At 40.0% G+C, this 17,685-nt stretch overlaps 1 protein-coding gene across 2 annotated transcripts in view; it reads right to left on the bottom strand.

Annotated features, from left to right (window-relative positions):
• Positions 1-1,188: 1,188 nt before the first annotated feature.
• THSD7B (thrombospondin type 1 domain containing 7B) overlaps positions 1,189-17,685 on the bottom strand; it is a 491,576-nt gene continuing 475,079 nt past the window's right edge. For both annotated transcript variants that reach the window (XM_034786451.1, XM_034786452.1), the window contains 8 exons: positions 16,840-16,985; positions 9,888-10,047; positions 9,220-9,393; positions 9,030-9,125; positions 7,582-7,664; positions 6,045-6,237; positions 2,817-2,904; positions 1,189-1,564 (listed from right to left, as the gene is read on the bottom strand). In XM_034786451.1, coding sequence (XP_034642342.1) covers positions 1,483-1,564; positions 2,817-2,904; positions 6,045-6,237; positions 7,582-7,664; positions 9,030-9,125; positions 9,220-9,393; positions 9,888-10,047; positions 16,840-16,985 — 1,022 coding nt within the window. In that variant the 3' untranslated portion in view covers positions 1,189-1,482. The remainder of the gene's footprint in view (positions 1,565-2,816; positions 2,905-6,044; positions 6,238-7,581; positions 7,665-9,029; positions 9,126-9,219; positions 9,394-9,887; positions 10,048-16,839; positions 16,986-17,685) is intronic.

Below are 17,685 nucleotides of genomic sequence, written 5' to 3'. Positions count from 1 at the left end.
TGTGTTATTTCTGTGAGAAAGGAGCTTGGGTTGCATCATGGGAAATGTAGTCTGGCCAGGGTGGCTGAGGGTGCATGAAAGATCTGAATGACAGCTATCATGAGGCTTCACAGCATCATTTCTGAATCAAAATTTTCAATTTCAAATCAAAAACTTTAGTTTTTGGCTGAAAATTTTTGATTTCCAATTTCCCCTGAAAAGATAAAAAATGTTGACAAAAATTCCACAGGAGAAAAACTCCATTTTCTGACCTGCACTAGTAGACAGGATGGGACAATGTCCAGACCCACTCAGGTGAAAACTCTGGACTATCCAGGGTTTTCATCTGGTATAGAGTGTGATTTAAGGCATACTGAAGGGTCAAAATGAAAGTCTTTAACACACATTTAATTCAATATACTGGAAGCAAAATTCTCACTCTCTTTAACATTTTATTTGCTTATAAATACACATCAATACCACAAGATGGCACTTTCTTACTTGCAACACATACTATTACAAACACTTTTCTTCAAATGTTCCCAAGATGTTTACAATGGTTACTTTTCGGTATTTTTCAAACATTTTAAAAAAGCAAGACCTTCTACAAACAGTAGTTGTGTCAGATGTATATTAGATGAGGTCAGATAATTAAATTCAAAAAAGAATTTATAAATATTTCAGATAAGAAAATTTAAATTACAAAAGCAGAGTTTGTAGTAATTAAACTGAATTATAATTTAAAATGGCCAAAATGTATCTACATGGTTTGATCTAATTAAAAAGACATTTGTAAACAATCAAATTCTCTACCCGTTCATCAAAACATCTATTTACTCATCTCTTTAAAAAACATGTTCAGTAAGAAACCACCTGTATCACTTCTGGTGCTGTAAATTTAAACAATCCTTATTCTGTCCTATTGATGGAAATGCCGCAAAATCATATTCCAGGCTAGAAAACAGCATAAGAAACCATGAATTTAAAAAACCCAGAGAATTCCAATTATTTCAACACCTTTTTTTTTTTTTTTGCATTCTTAAAATACACAATCCAGCTTCAAAGTCTTTGAACTAAACGTAAACACTAGAAAACTCATTGTTGAAATATGTGCAGAATAAGGAACTCTGCACTAATATAGTGCATAATGATGAAGTGTCAAATTTGTCATTTACATTGAATGTCACATTTGCCGTAGGATTGTCATGCTTTTTTTTTTTTAAAGTAAATGTTATTAAGAAAATCGTAATTTTTTTGTTCCTATTGTCAAACAGGAAGAGATGCATTTTCACAAGAAAAAAATTTGGAAAATTTTTCACAAGATCTAAAGGTCTTTGACTCAATTTTTTAAATAAACCAGAGGCAAAATTCCACATTTGCAATATTTATATTCTGTCCGGTATATTACACGTCAAGAGATTCCTCAAAAAAACGAGGAATCTGAAAGTTATAAAAGAGTAAGCAGTTAAGGCAGTTGAAGTATACGTTTGGATTTCTTTTATGTTACATGTCCATGTCTCCATCATATGCGAAGGTCAGAGGCTTCTGTTGTGGAGGAGTACTTTGATGCTGTTTTGTTTTTTTGCTGAAAGAAAAATGAAAACGTGCTTCAGAAATCAAAAATGTGAATTGAGATATCATTTGAAACCCTACAAATATATAAAACTTTATGCACTAGCTATTTCCATTCGCAAATTACATGACCCCTAACATGCACTGGATACATTTAAGAAAACAAGTTATAAGACTGTTTCTGCACTCACTGAAATAAGATTCCTACTGAGTTCAATAGAATTATCACCTGAGTAAAGAGTGCAGGCTAAGGTGCTATTTGAAATGTAGATAATTTTTATTCTTAATCTGTACACAAGGCAAAAAACAATAAAGAGCAACTACACCTCACACAAAAACGGAAACAGGTCAATTTAGAAACAATTCTGCCTGTATCTCAAAAATCCTCATTTCTTTTCCCCCTTTTTATTGCAAAAAGGTAGAAATATTTGTTACACAGAACTTTATAAACTCCTCCTTATTTCTCAAGGGATATAATAAAATTATACTCGTGATATCATACTCCTAAACATCTCTATATTCTCAACCTGTGAGGTCACAAATAACGGGTAGTTCTGACTTTGATTTAAAAAGAAAGTAGCTAGAACAAAAATTCTTAAACACACAGATCCTGTTTTAATACAAACACTCCTAGAGTAAAAAAAGCAGAACAAGAGAAATATATATGGGCTAGATCAGGGGTCGGCAACGTTCGGCACGCGGCTCGCCAGGGTAAGCACCCTAGCGGGCCGGGCAAGTTTATTTATCTGCTGACACGGGAGGTTTGGCCGATTGCGGCCCCCACTGGCTGCGATTCGCCGTCCCAGGCCAATGGGGGCGGCGGGAAGCAGCGCGGGCCAAGGGATGTGTTGGCCGCGGCTTCCCGCCGCCCCCATTGGCGCGGGATGGTGAACCGCGGCCAGTGGGGGCCACGATCGGCCGAACCTGCCACGTCAGCAGGTAAATAAACTGGCCCGGCCCGCTAGGGTGCTTACCCTGGTGAGCCACGTGCCGAATGTTGCCGACCCTTGGGCTAGATATTGGACACAGCAGAATGGTCAAGCTGTCAGGGAGACAGTTATGGCTTTCTGATTCTCTACCCCAATGTGATGCAGCTTAGAGCAGCTTTTTGCAGAATTTGCATTATTCTAACACCTGGGCCAAAGTAATGAGCCAAATTTATATCCGCTTTAATTCAGTTACATCATTGTGACATTGATGCATTTGACTGTCATGCATTTCAAATGACTTAAATAAAAACAAACAAAACACTTAAGAGTACTTACCAAACAAGATATGATGTAAAAATCAGGAAAAGTATGATGAGAAAACCACCAGCTGATACTCCATACACCCAAATCTTAAGTCTACCATCTATTTTAAAATACATTGGGGTGGGGGAGGGGACAGGAGACAGAATACAAATCACATTTATTCAGCTTTATTTTACTAATACTTCTAATTCTTACCAGTCTATATACAAAGAGAATGCATAATGTCTTAACACATAAGAATAAAATTAAGATTACTGACTGGAAACTGGTGCTAGGAGCTAACTAGAGCTGGTTGGAAATTTTGTGGAGAACTCTTTTCTGATTTTAAAAAAAAATGTGTTTTCCGCAAAATCAAAATTTTCTGTAAGAAAAATTTAATTTTGCTGATTTTTTTCATTTTCTTTATGGAAAAATGAAAATGAAGGTCATTCCACATAGAAACAGTCTCCCCTCTTCCTGGCCTGCTGTGGTGTATCACAGGAGTCAGATGACCACAGTGCATCCTGGGAAAAGTAGTCAAGGTGCGGAGTCCAGTCCATAGAAGATAACGAGGAAAAAAGGCAACCTAACTACAACTTTCATGAGGCACAGGGGCAGTTCAGGTGGACACAGTTCAATATTGAACTGGCCCAAAGAAAAATGTTTTAATTTGAGAACGCTGAAACATTTCCTTTTGATTAACAAAACTGACGATTCTGAATCCAAATATTTTGTTCTGAAAAACATTTCAGGATTTTGCTGTTTGGTATAAATTCCAGATGATATCAACAAATGTCAACATATTGGATTTTCCCATGATATAGACATTATGAATTTCATTAAGCTCTAGAGTCAATGTATTTCTTGCAAGATGTCCAGATACCATGGCAACGGCTGATTCATGATACCCTCTCACCCTCCCTCCTGTTTTTTTTAAATTTTTAAAAAACAGTCTATGAGACAGGCATACTTCCCGGGAAATGCACACGAGCTAATGGGAATAACAGAACAGAGAGTGTACAAAATTCAATCTCATGTAAGAGTTGAACCATCACACAGGTGTAGCCAATTATTGTCTTTTCAATCTGAATGATGAGATTTTTTCAAAGATTACTGTTTTTTTAATTAGTTTCTTGAGGGAAGTGCAATTTACTGGTACTACACTTTCCAGTGCTACCAATACCTTGCTGGCCTGGGTTTTCAGTGGTGGTACAGTGGGTCTTCAGTACTCCCTTGGTATCACAGATGTTCTATAACTAACTTGGGGGAGTTACAAGAGGCAGAGGAATGCAGCCTCCAAAAACCATAAAACACCAAGAAAAGAGGCTCTGATCTTATGGGAAAGCTGTCCCTCTGTGCTACACTTGAGGTATCTCTTCCCTGCATCATGATTCCTTAGTCAATGACCCTCAACAGTTGCATTCTATCTCCCTGTATGGGAAGGGCTCATCATGGAGTGTCTGCTGACTTTGCTGCTGATATTTCTAATGGGTTAGGAGAGAAGCATGCTGCACCTCTCAACCTGAGCACAGATAGCTAGAAACCAGAGACCATTTGTTTCTTTCTGCTCTCCTTTGCTGGTATAAATGCAGGGGAGCATCCAGCCTTACATTTTAAACAATATTATTTATATTACATCTTGACTTGAGGAATGTCTCTGTACCTGCACTCTGGCTTCATGGAATGTAGTTTAATAGTAATTAGATAAATAATTATTATTTGTTCCACAACTAGTTCTGCATGGTCATGAAAAACATCTTAGGGGACAAAAATGTCAGACTCACCAAGTTGTTATGAAATGTAATTTTATGTATAGTTACAAATGTAACAAGCAAGTGTACTCAAAAATCAACTGTCAAACTTTAGAGAAAGGCACACATACCACTCTTGTATTGCCTCTCTTTCTGGATCATGCTCTGTTCTAAAAACCATTGACTGTACTATTAGCTAAGATATAGTAAATACAAAGATCAATTATTGTATGCAAACCAAATAAGTTAATGTAACATTAAAGTTGATCTGAAGTCACACAGATCAAGACACTCAGGCAGCCTTAACTCTGTCCTGCATAATATTACGTTTCCCGATGTTGTGTGATCATCACAGACTAATTTGCAAACATAAGAAATACAATACAATATAATACAAAGCAACAGTCATTTTGTGTGTTATAGAGTTAATCTCCTTATGGGGAACTTAACTTGTATGCCTGAGACTTCAGTCTATCAAAATATCCATCTTGATGTTTCCTCACTATTGTTTTTTTGCATATAATTACTCTAATAAATATTGTTTCAAAATGGGGGGAAAGTAAAATAAAAATTTTATAAAAATAAAAAAAGTAAAAATGTTTGCAGTGGTGAAGAAAAGACAATCAAAGCTAGAAGAGCAATCCAGTGTGTTTGTTTCTGTAGATTCCGTATTTTCTGAAGTTCTCCCATTGAAGAATTTTGCCGACCAAACCTAGTTATCGTTGTGCTGTTCCCAAGAATTGTTGGTTAGGTTACTCAATAAAGAATAACATCCAACTTGGTAATCAGATACTATACCCATGGGTCAAATCCACCTCCTATTGAAGTAAATAGGAAGTCTGCCCTTTATTTAAATAAGTACTAACTCAAGATATCACGTCAGTGCACAAATGCTAATTTCTGGCAAGACTGTGATACCCTAATTCACAGCTATTGTAGCACCCTAACTCCACAATGGGACTACTCAAGGAACAAATTGCTACTCATTCTAAAGGTATCACAACCTAATACATAATCTCTTTCTTCTGGTTAAACCCTTTTTAACTAAATCCAGGTTGTCTCTGTATTCATTAGCCTATTTTTTTTCACATCCTTTCAAAACATGACAACACATGATTAATCAAACCTGTCTCCAGTCATGAAACCTGTAAGAAATCTTCTGCTTTAAGACCTTTAGAAATGCTAATGACGCAAGGTGTCTTTCCCTGGTACCAACCACAACGTTTGTAGAACATCACTATTTAGTAGCCAGATGTGATTCCAAGTAACTCCAAGAATTCCATATGGGGGTGCTTTTTCCAAACATTATTGCTTCATTCAGTCTCTATTATATCTCAGCATAATAAATTATGATTATGCTGGATATGACAGCGAAGGAATAAAAGAAGAGATACAAACTAGCATACTAGTCTCACAATTTAAACTCTCCTACACAAACCTTGGTTTTAAGATTTACAAAGTATTACTTCTATAGAGAAACATGTATTCTTTCTATTCCATTTTTTTTTACCTGGATTAAAAGGCTGAATAGACCATCCTTTGAAAATGTCATGCATTTTTGAGTTGACAGGTTTATTCTTTCCAGCACTGGTTTTAACATCCGCTTTCTTATCTTCCAAACCTGGTACCTTCATGCAGTAATCCAGGAAACCATTTGATCTCATTATTTCTGTATATCCTCTCTCACAACTGCAGACTCCACTCTAAGCAACACATATTTATTTAGTATTAAACCACAGAGTACATTCTACTAAGCATGTCAAGGAAATTTGTGATATTTTTCTGATCCCCCCACCCAAGTATTCTGTGACTTGCTTATATTTATATTCTCAGAAATGTCTCACGCTATGCACACAGACAGTGAAAGTCCCAAGTACACAGTATATTTTCCCAATCATAATAATAAAGCAAAATATTTTATTAATTTCAACAGCAGCCAAACTAGAATGTCAGCGCTAGATAAAAGGAAAACCCGCAGAGACAGGGCTTACAATATACAATGGATGAGACCAAAGATACCACATGAAATCCAGTGAAGTCAATGGAAGGTTTGCTGTTGACTTCACTGAGCCCAGGATTTCACCCATTGAGCCTGCTTACAGAACTGTGTAACCAACCGTAGCTACACATTCTGAGACAAAAAGAGAGCTTGTTAATATGTGGTTATGGCTGAGAAACTATCAGTAACTTAAAGGAAAACAACAACATAGGAACCCTTTCAAAGAGCAATGTTTGAAGTTAGACACCTAGGGCTTGATTCAAAGCCCACTGCACCTGCTACTCCTGTTGACATAGGTAGGTATTGCAGATGCCCAGCATCTTTGTAAATCATGCCACTTTAGGTGTCTAAGACACCCAAGTTTGAAAATGCTGCTCTTTGTTTATTAGAGGCAAGGTGGGTGAGGTAATAGCTTTTATTGGACCAACTTCTGTTGGTGAGAGAGAAATGATATTACCTCACCCATATTGTCTCTCTAATATTCTGGGACCAACACAGCTCTTTGCTTATGTCAGTCTAGGTCATGGCCATTAGGCATACCCCAGAGTAAGGGATGGCATGGAGTCGAACCTCTCCAGGGCAAACATCCAACCTCAGGGTGCCTTGCAGAGCCCCCAGAGGTCAGGGGGATGTGCCTACTACACCACCTCTCTAGGGTTAGTTGTTTGCTTCTCTGTGCACCAGCCTGACTCTGTAAGCTTGGGGATGTGTCACTGCCTCCTCCTGGCTCTCTCTGTCCCCACCCAGGGAGTAGAAAGGGAGCAGTCTCTGAGCTCCCATCTTTAAAGAAGTTCCAGACCTCTCATATCTATAGTCAACAGCTCAGATAGAGCTCTCAATTAAAAAGCAAACCAAAAATGTAACACTATCAACGCAGCTCAGATTTGTGCAAGTCACCTTTGCCTCTTAGGATCTAAATTCTAAACATAAATTCCCAGAATCATCTCTAGGTGGTGTCATGTACACATCATTGTTAGAGGAGTTAGAAAGCTTCTAAGATGTTCAAGATAAGATAATTTCTAAAATGTCTTCTGCAGCAGCTGCTTACCTGGGTGCAGTAGGTGAATGGTTTTTTGCACTTTGGATTGCAGTGTCTGGTTTCAGCAGGCTGGGTGTGAACAGAACAACCTCCTGTAAAAGAAATTCTCATCACTACGTACTTTCAAGAATACATTTTATAATGTTTTGACAAAGATGAATGCTCATCTTGCTGGGGTTGAATAGCATTTTTTTTTGCTTATTTTTAAATTTATTTATATGCTTTTCTATGGAGCTTCATCATCATAGTAGCTCTGTATGACTCATTAGTTAAGTTAGCTTCACAAGGCAGGGGATTTTTATCCATTTTACTGATGGGGGAAAAGGGGTAGAGAGAGATTAAATGACTTTCCCGAGGCCACACAGGAAGTCTGGAAGATTTCCGGCATCTCACTCTGGTGTCTAATCCTCATGCCCACTACTCCTTGTACTGCTGGAAGCTTTCATGTGAATATGGAAAATGTGAACATAAGAACGGCCATACTGGGTCAGACCAAAGGTCCATCTAGCCCAGTATCCTGACTTCCGACAGTTGCCAATGCCCAGGTGCCCCAGAGGGAATGAACAGAACAGGTAACCATCAAGTGATCCATTCCCTGTTGCTCATTCCCAGCTGATGGCAAACAGAGGCTAGGGATACCCATCCCTGCTCATCCTGGCTAATAGCCATTGCTGGACCTATCCTCCATGAGTTTATCTAGTCTTTTTTGAACCCTGTTATAGAACCAGCTCCTTTAACTACTTTGCTATCCTTGCAGCTGATGTTTGTTATATAACATTTTTAAAACAATCATTCTACATAGGAGTGGGGTGGGAAGATTTCTATTTTCATATCTTTTCCTCATTTATATAACCAGAAAGAGACCCTACGGACTTGCAAACCATGTGGACCCACTGGTAGCCAAGGCACTGGGCCTGGAAGTGCTGACCATATAGTATGCTTTTCTATTGATAGAGATGGAGGGGCGAGTGGATGAAGCTTCCCTTCCTGGTGCACAGAAGGGAAGAAGAATTGCAGAATCTGCAAGCACCCATGTGGTTTCTCCTTCTTTCTCTAAAATTATGTAACACTCACACTGATAACGGATATACAGACTGGCCCACTCAGGCCTTTTTAGTGAGTTGGTACTTGTGTTTGAATCACCAACAAAACCCGGGCATAAATTGGCCAATCATTTTATTTACATGCTATTTGTTACAATGATCTGATATGAAGTTGGTGAATTCATATCTGTGTTTCCTAGCTAAATTCAAACACAATTATGTCATTATTAAAAGGACCTAATCAGACAATCCAAACTGGACTTTGGGAAATCTATATCCAAAATCAGCTAACAATGGTTTTTATTTCTTTCAAGTGTCACATAATTTTAAAAACTCTTTACATTTCCCTCCCATGCTAACCCTAATCATTCTCAGCTAAGCTTCCACACTGTGTCCCATGCTTTGTAGACATACCTGTGACATTTACCCCATCTGAACGCTGGCACCAGACTGTACGTTCATTATCTCTCCAAAGGCTGGTTTTCCATGCATAGTTATAACATTTCCCTCCTACAATTTAAACAAGACAAAGCAATTAATCTTCCTATATCTATAAAAACGTAAACCTGTAGTGGAATAAAGCCAAGGGCAGGGGCTGCAATACCTGAACAAGGCCGTGTCTCCAAGACTTGCTCAGGACAGCTGTCTTGGTTTTCAAAAGACTGAATGATAAATGTTCTTGATCGAGACTGGCGACCAGTGGTCTCAAAGCTCCTGCCATCAATACACGTTAGCTCACATGAGCTCCACTCTGACCATCCTGTCAAATGGCAATCACCTACACGTCAAAAGAATAAAACACTGTTATCCGAAGGAGACAGCCTCAAAGGATAGTTTAAACATACAGCTAGTCTTTTGGAAATAATGCCAATTATAACCTGCTAGCATGGCTGCTTATGTTATTTTTGTATCATATTTTGTCTCTGCAAAATAACGGAAAACCTCTTTCAAAAGATCTAAAACCAGCAGGGTGAACACACAGCTAATCTGTAGAATCACAAATTCTTATTACTGTCACCTTCATTTTCTCTCCCCCATGCCCTCCAATTGCTTGGCAGAAAGTCTGCCGTGTCTTGTTTTGGATTACATTAGAAGTTCTTTGTGGGCTGTATCTTCCTCTGTACTTGTATTAGAACAATGGGGCCCTGAGACTGACTGAAGGATGTTACCACAATGTAAATAATTAATAGTGCTTTGATTTATGATACTAGTTGTGACTGTTAAAACTAGAGAGCCCCTGAGAGCTTACCACACAATCTCAGAAGAACTTACCAGGGCAAGGCACAGAACATGGTAATTGTAGTGCATTGTCTTTTGATGGCAGCTCTCCACACAATGCATTTTCTACTTGCTTGGATGGAACAGACATAGAGGCATCGTGAACCATACACGTGAGATTACGGATTTCGAATCCTTCACCGCATTGTCCCCCCTTTGAGAGATAACAATCACATGTTGCTAATAATCAAATAATTAATAATAAGTGAATTTATATAGAACTTTCACCTGGAAGGATTTAAAAGTGCTTTACAGACTCTGGTCTCAATCCACAAAGGTATTAGGTGCCTGAACCCACACTTAAGCACCTAAATCTGGGGTTTAGGTACATAAATCCCAGTTTTAGGCTCCACTGTGATCCATAAAACTTCTGCCAAACCATATAGTTGCCTAAACTCACTTAGCACCCAAGTTTTCAAGGTGAAAGGTCCCTCAGCACCTAAGTTTCTGCCTCTGGGCATGCACACTGATGCCTCACTCTAGACCATCTCCTGGATCAGGTCCCATTCCAAACCTGGAGAGTGGTGGTGGTACCACTGCCCCCTTATGCCTTTCAGCCCAGTGGTAAATATCCCTCACTTGGGATATTTTGATATTTTCAATTCCTTTCTCAGGCACAGGGTGGGGAAGGATTTAAACAGGCATCTCCCACTTCCCAGAAGAGTGTTCTAAGCACTGAGCTATGGGTTGAAGTTGTTCCACAGTGGATGAATAAAGACATAGTGATGAATAAAGATATAGTGATGGGAGCTGGGGGACTGGACCCTAGGTCTCTCACCTCCCAGCTGAATGTCTTAACCACCAGGCTTCAGAGTCATATCTCTCTCTCACTCCCCCCCCCACACTATTTAAGTATTTATCCATACTGGAGCAGTCACTGGACCTGAGAGAGAGTGAGACTGATTCTGTAGCCTGGTGGTTATGGCACCCACCTGTGAGATGGAAAACCCAGGGTCCAGTGCCCCAACTCCAGTCACTGTTTATCCAGAGTGGAAGAACTTCAACATAAGAGATTGAGGGAGCCCACATCAGACTATCCCATAGCTCAGTGGTTAGAGCACTCTTCTGCTAAGTGGGAGAGACCAGTTAAAATCCTTACCCACCTCTGGCAGAGGCGGGAGTTGAACCTGGGACGCCCATGTCCCAGGTGAGTGCGCTAATCACTGGCTACGGGATAGTCTGGCTAAAAGTTATAAGCCCCCACCACCTCCTCCTCCAGTCCTTTTGTGTGGCGCAAGGCATGCACCTAACTCATTCTCACAAGAAATGCCTTTGGCGGCTTTGCTGCCTGACGGCAGGAGAAGGGTTCCTGTTCCTGGATCTCTAGCAGAGGTAGGTGACTTCTTGCAGCCTGGACTTAGGCACCTCTCTCTGGGAGTAAGGCACAGTTTAGGTCACACCCCCTCATCGACAACTCCCATTGGCTAGCTTAGATGGCACCGCGCCTGGCGTGCTGGCTTTTGTGGATCACATTTCTTAGGTGACTCTCTCTCCTGATTCATTGTATAGGTTGTCTAGGTGCCTAACACAGGTATTGCAGACTGCAGTGTTGTTCCTGTGATTTTCTAGGTGCCGAAAAATCAGGCGCTGTGAAGTGACGCTGAGCATTGCAATGCCTAAGACCCTCTGTGGATCCAGGCCTATGTAACTAGATTGTGCCCACCTCCTCTGCAGGTGTGTAATGTTGGGGGGAGGGTAAACCTCCTTGCACTTTTATGAAACAGCTGTGATTGGGCAGGTGGGAAGCACCAGGTTCCTCCCCACATGCACTGATCAGCAGACTTGGCAGGACTATAAGAGGAGGTGTGCTGCATGCTAGAAGGGGCGTACCAGTGCACTTGCCTCCCCTGTGCACCAGGAGGATGCAGGAGGATTTCTGTAGAGTTGAAGAACTAAGGAAGAAAACTGTCAGGAGCTTCTCAGGGTCAGGGCATGGGGATGGTGGTAGGTACAGCTCCACACTGCTCTATCGGGGACTGGGCCTCAGTGACATGATCGAGCATGATGTATACAGAAATTATTTTAGCCAGCACTGAAATGTAATCATCTCTAGGGTAGAATTGGCCGTAACTGTTAAATAGCTGCATAATTCTCTAAACAGTTTGGACAAGGAAGTAAAGAAGAGTACAACACCCCAGTGACTCTGCAGGAGGAATTCAAATTCACAGAGCACAGTGACTGGAACGGGCTTTTGATCATCTGGATAATCAGTAAGTGTGAAATTCGTAGAGCTTTAGAAAATAATTTCATGATATTCAGACCTTCCCACTCAGCACTGGAAACTGAAATCCTCAGTTTCTCCACAGAATGGATACATAATGGGTGGAAGGAATGTAGACTTCCATACATTCCCCTGACACTATACCGCAACTCTAATCCTAATGATTAAAAGAGGGTCAGTCTTTATAACAATAAAATCCTTGAACTCTTCAATGAGACTGCAGAAAATGGTGTCAACAAATGACAATCACACCTTGAAGGATGCTATAGGGAGGAGGGAAGATATGACGGTTGTAGGTGATGGGGTTTGTTGTCCACTCTTTAAAGATGTGGACTTGTAATGATGTTATATTTATTACATATGTGCAACTTGAGCTTTACGGAAATGAGCATTTTATAAAACTCCTTAAGTAAAAACTCTGCTTTTATTGGGCTACTCCGGGAAGTGCTACTCTGGATCACCTGGCAGTAGATCCTTTGAAAATAATGGACCTCATTCACAGACCTAAAGGGCTACCTACCAAGTATATTTATTCAGCACTGGACTTGGTAGCAGGAATCTCAAGACTGGCTTTCCCATATCCATGCAGTACCTTTCTCATTTTCTCTGCACCTCCTCATTGACAGTTAGTGAAATATAAGTGATGGTATAACGAGTTGGATTTAAAGCAGTTGGTAATCAAGTGTCTAAGAGAAGTATTAGTGCAGATTTACTGTATGCAGTTAGACATTAAGTTTTCAACATTGTGTTTCAATCTAGTCTGTATGTAACTTACTATTCTAAATTGCTATTTCACTGCAGAAGCCTCTGTTGCAGACTTGGATTAATGGTGCGTGAATAGCTCATCCAGGTGCCAAACTGGGTTGGAGTTCTTAGAAATTACTGGTGGAGACAGAATATGATGTGGAAGGAACTCTCGCCAGACAGGGTCTAATCAAACTACAATATATTTCAAACTTAGAAAAAAAGCACAAGAAAATGACTAATCGGTATTGTAGAGGACTAAAATGATATGAAAAGACACTTATTCTAGCTGACAATAATACCTACCTCTAATACAGTGCTGTCCACTATAAAGTCAACCTTTTGTCAATGCAGTTACTACACTGTGATACATCAGTGATATCTTTGGATATCCCTGTACTTGGAATAGGAAATAGCTACTGTATCTCAGATATTATGCTGTGGTAAATGTTTACCCTTTAATGGTGACCTCTGTTTATTATTTAAGACTGGCTTTACAAACAACCAAACCTAACAACGTCCTTGCGTGGCAGGGATCGTCATACTTTTTGAAAATGGAAAGTCATGATGCCATTTACATAGGACAGGGGAAGCCTGTTTTTTTACTATATGTGGCGCATAAATAACGCAGGATAAAAATACTGGTCCCTATTTGCTTCCTAAAATTGTGTAGGACCCATCCCTAAAGTTCCAACCATCCAGTAGAGTTCAGTGGGAATTTGCTAGAGTACGGATATCAATAATCAGCCCAAATTGAATAACAGGTGATAAACAGAGGAAGATCCCTGAGGAGGTTATTGGACATGCATAGCTCCCAAGAGTAAGGTCTGCTTGGTAAATATTGTCTCTCCTGAGGGAAAAGAGTTGTTAATTAAGGGCCCGATTGGGCAACACTTTCCCTCATCAGTGAGCACTTATTTGGGTATGCATTCTCCTTTGTGAGACAGGGCTGCATGATCAGACTTTGAGGGCCAGATTTTTGATGGTATTAGGCACCAAATGACGCAAATAGGTGCTTAGTGGGATTTTCAAAAGTGTCTAGGCACCCAACTCCCAATTAATGAAAGTTAGACACTTTTGAAAATCCCACTGGGAGCCTCTCCGCACCTTTAGGAGCCTAAATACCTTTGGAAATTTGGCATTAAATGCATATAATTTAAATGATATTGAGGCCCTGGATAAATGTTTTGTTAATGTTTAACTATGTGTCTCATGTTCCTTTAGTAGCCAAATAATAAAAATTAGTAATACTTCATATTGTTGATGTTTTTTATCCAGGTTATGATAGGCTGTCATAGAGGGAAACATTCAGATTCAGGTTTAATTTTCTGCCATTTATGTACCTTATTGCTTTAGGTCTGGTAACGTTCACTGCTTCTAAAAGGTTTTCCATCTCTTTGAAGGCTGCAGGTTTGCTCCTTGCACAACTGCAAGTGGCCCGTGATCCATGCAGGTTCATGGACAGGGGTAGTCAGGGCTTGACTTGCACTGAAACACTGCACTGCCTTTGGGAGCTGGAAGGGCATTCCAGTATTATCGCTACCAGATGTGCATTCCAGCATATCTTTTTTAGGACACAAGGACTGACAGTAATACCTCTCTCTGGATTAAATAATGTGAAAATCTGCAATGCCGGGCATCTGATGGGCCAGGTTCTACTTCTAAGCATGCAAACAGCTCTACTCATTCACACCAAACAACTAATTTAGGATTAAAACGGTTACTATTCTAAGACTGCAAAATATTTTCCAGGTATCCTACAATACAGAAAAAATAAATATTGTAGACTACTCATTATTAAGATTATTGTTTATTTAACCATATCAGGCTATTCACAACAGATTTTTCTGGTGTCATTTTAGTCAAAGTCAATTCAACAGAACACCTGTGAAAAACAAGATTTTTGATACTTTGGAAGGTGAATTTAGGATTCATTCCCTGAAAAAAATTGGAAGTAAATCGCCTTACATTTATATAACATGCCTCCTCCTTAAGAGCTTTGCTAAAATACATTGAAAAGGAACCACTCCTCCTTCTCCCCGCCCCCGCTGAAGTGCAGCCACCTCTGACAGCCATTTAATAGAGCACAGAAAGACAACACAATAGTTTAGGAAGGAAAGAAGAATACTGTATCCTACTGAAAGTGCAGGGTGAAATCTGGGGTAGACAGGATGTAATTATTTTATCTTAGCTGAAATTTGGCCAGGCTCCAGATTTAACATGCTTCTATTCTGCAAAAGCTGCCGTCAACATAATAATCTTAGCAATATGTCAGGGTGTCAATTCAGTAACTCAGAGAAGTGACCAATCCCTTATCACCAGCACTAGTTCATACAATTAAAGGCCTCCCATCTAGTACTCATCAGAACTAACCCTGTTTACTAAGATAAGATCCTAGGGTGTTAGGGCTACATAAATATTACATTTACATGCATGGGTCACATTCTCAGTTGTACCTGGTTTGTATTTAGCAGAACTGAAAACAGCAGGAGGAAGGGGTGGCCTTAAGTCATCTTGCTGCTTCCCTGATTGTGGGCTGACCAAGGGTCAAAACGGTTCCAGCTACAATTTACAATGGGCTAAGGCTGCTCTAGATTATACCAGCTGCAGCAGTCATCACAGGCACACTTGCTGCATCCTCTCTGCCCTCTCCAGGAGAAATGTGGGAGCAGAAGATGACACAAAGCCTGCTACATCATGATAAGGGTAGATCAGAAGAAAGGCCATGGGATCTGCACTTACACACACATCTAATGGCCCCAACTCTCTCTGTCCCATAGTGTGGAACAGCAGCCATGGTGAGATCTGCACTGAAGTCATGTGCCCTGGGCGAAGGGAGTGGGTTTCCTCTCGGCATTTCACCCATACTTCTTCCTCATAGAGGACAGTTAGTACGGGTTAATGGAGGTGAAGCAAATTTCACCCTGTAGGAGTAACTTCAGTGTAGAAAATTCACATCAATTTAATTATAAATTAATTCACATCAATTACTAAGGAGAGGGGGGGGAAGGTGTAAGATAAATCAATGCAAGCACAAAGCAACATGAAGATAGTGAGAAAATGCAGATTCCCAAAGCAAGAGGGGTATGTGTGCTATGCAATTTAAGAGTCTTTTACATTTGCAGGCCATTTTGATAACTCCATTAAGAAGAATATAGTAATCAACATGCCACAGAATAACTTTAAATTGAAGCGTTTAAGACATTACAGATGTCTAGGGACATCAGTTATTCTCAGGGTCATTGTTATTACTACTTCCAAAATAAAACACTTCCAAAAGCTGCTACAGACATTTTCTTGCTAGCATTGCTGTAAGTAATTAAATAATGGTTTGCTAGAGCTGCACTCCAGGAAGAGTTGGTGGAACTCACATCACTACTGATATATGTGTACACTACTACGACTTGCACTGTTACAGTTAGTTTCTAAAGGTGTGACTTCAGTACAGACTGTAAGTTCCTACATGGGGAACACATATTTGAGAACGGGCTCTTCAATCTAGCAGAGAAAGATATAACGTGGTCCAATGTCTGGAAGATGAAGTGAGATACATTCAGACTGGAAATAAGGTGCAAGTCGGTAACAGTGAGGGTAATTAGCCATTGGAACAGTTTACCAAGGATCATGATGGATTCTCCATCACTGGCAATTTTTAAAACAAGTTTGGATGTTTATCTAAAATATATGTTCAAAGGAGTTATTTTGGGGAAGTTCTATGGCCTGTGTTATACAGCAGGTCAGACTAGATGATCACAATGGTCCCTTCAGTCCTTGGAATCTATGACTCTAATGGCTGGATAAATCACAATAGTTCTACTGATGATGAACTCACTTTGTTTTAAAGTGGATGTTAGCATGGTCTTAATGGCAGCAAAAATACTTAGATCTCTGAAAAGCTGTTTAAATTAATTGTCATTGATGAAATGAGTTTCTACGAGCATCACCTGAGAAGCGCCTCATAAGCATAACAACAAGACATACCTCTACTTTGCATGGTGACCACTCCCCGAGAATCCAAGTGTAGCATGGCTTTACAGGACAGTTTCTGTACTGGGTGAGCTGTGTAGGGCATAGCCTTCCTTCTCCTTGTGCCTGCATAATTATGGACCGAGTACGTATCATCTGGCCTAAACAAATAGAAAAGATACCAGTATGTAGGATGTGTACTAGAAACGGAGAATTTACTGTAAATGGAAAGGTTTCCAATATTATAGCAGTGTTCTAGTGAATGGCGAATAATGAAGCAGAGTACAATGCCAGGTAGTAGAGATACTTTGAGTAACATAAAAGGGGGAGAGCTTAGAAAACTCTGGTGCTCAAGCTACATGTAGCTCCTTTCATGTGATTCCTGCAGGGTACTTGTGTTTGACTGCTATTCCGTTCATTCTGCTGGACTACCAGATCGTTATCCCAGAAGAGAGCCATTTTACAACAGCATGGGAGTGTTAGAAAAAATAGGGAATGAACTCATAACACGATAATATTGTATCACTGGGTGAGAACACTGCACCAAAATGCAATATTACCACATGCCAATTCAATAGTGGGCTGAATGTGAGGCAGTGGGGCCTAGCAGAAAGAGAACTGAACTGGGACTCAGAAGACCTGGGTTCTATCCCTGGCTCTGCCATTGATCTCACACAAGTCTCTGTGCCTCACTTTCCCCACCTGTAAAACAGGAATAATGATGCTGACCTCCTCTGTAAAGCACTCTGAAACATGCTACATGAGAGCTAGGTATTATTATATAATTATTATTGTTACATGAGATCAACATGTGATTTCTTTGTGGCTGTCAGTCAGATGACAGAGCAGCTTGTCAGTTAG

Source organism: Trachemys scripta, chromosome 11, assembly GCF_013100865.1.
Source record: "Trachemys scripta elegans isolate TJP31775 chromosome 11, CAS_Tse_1.0, whole genome shotgun sequence".
NCBI classification, from domain to species: Eukaryota; Metazoa; Chordata; order Testudines; family Emydidae; genus Trachemys; species Trachemys scripta.
Note: the sequence above shows the minus strand (reverse complement) of the source record. Positions and strands in the feature narration are given on the sequence as shown.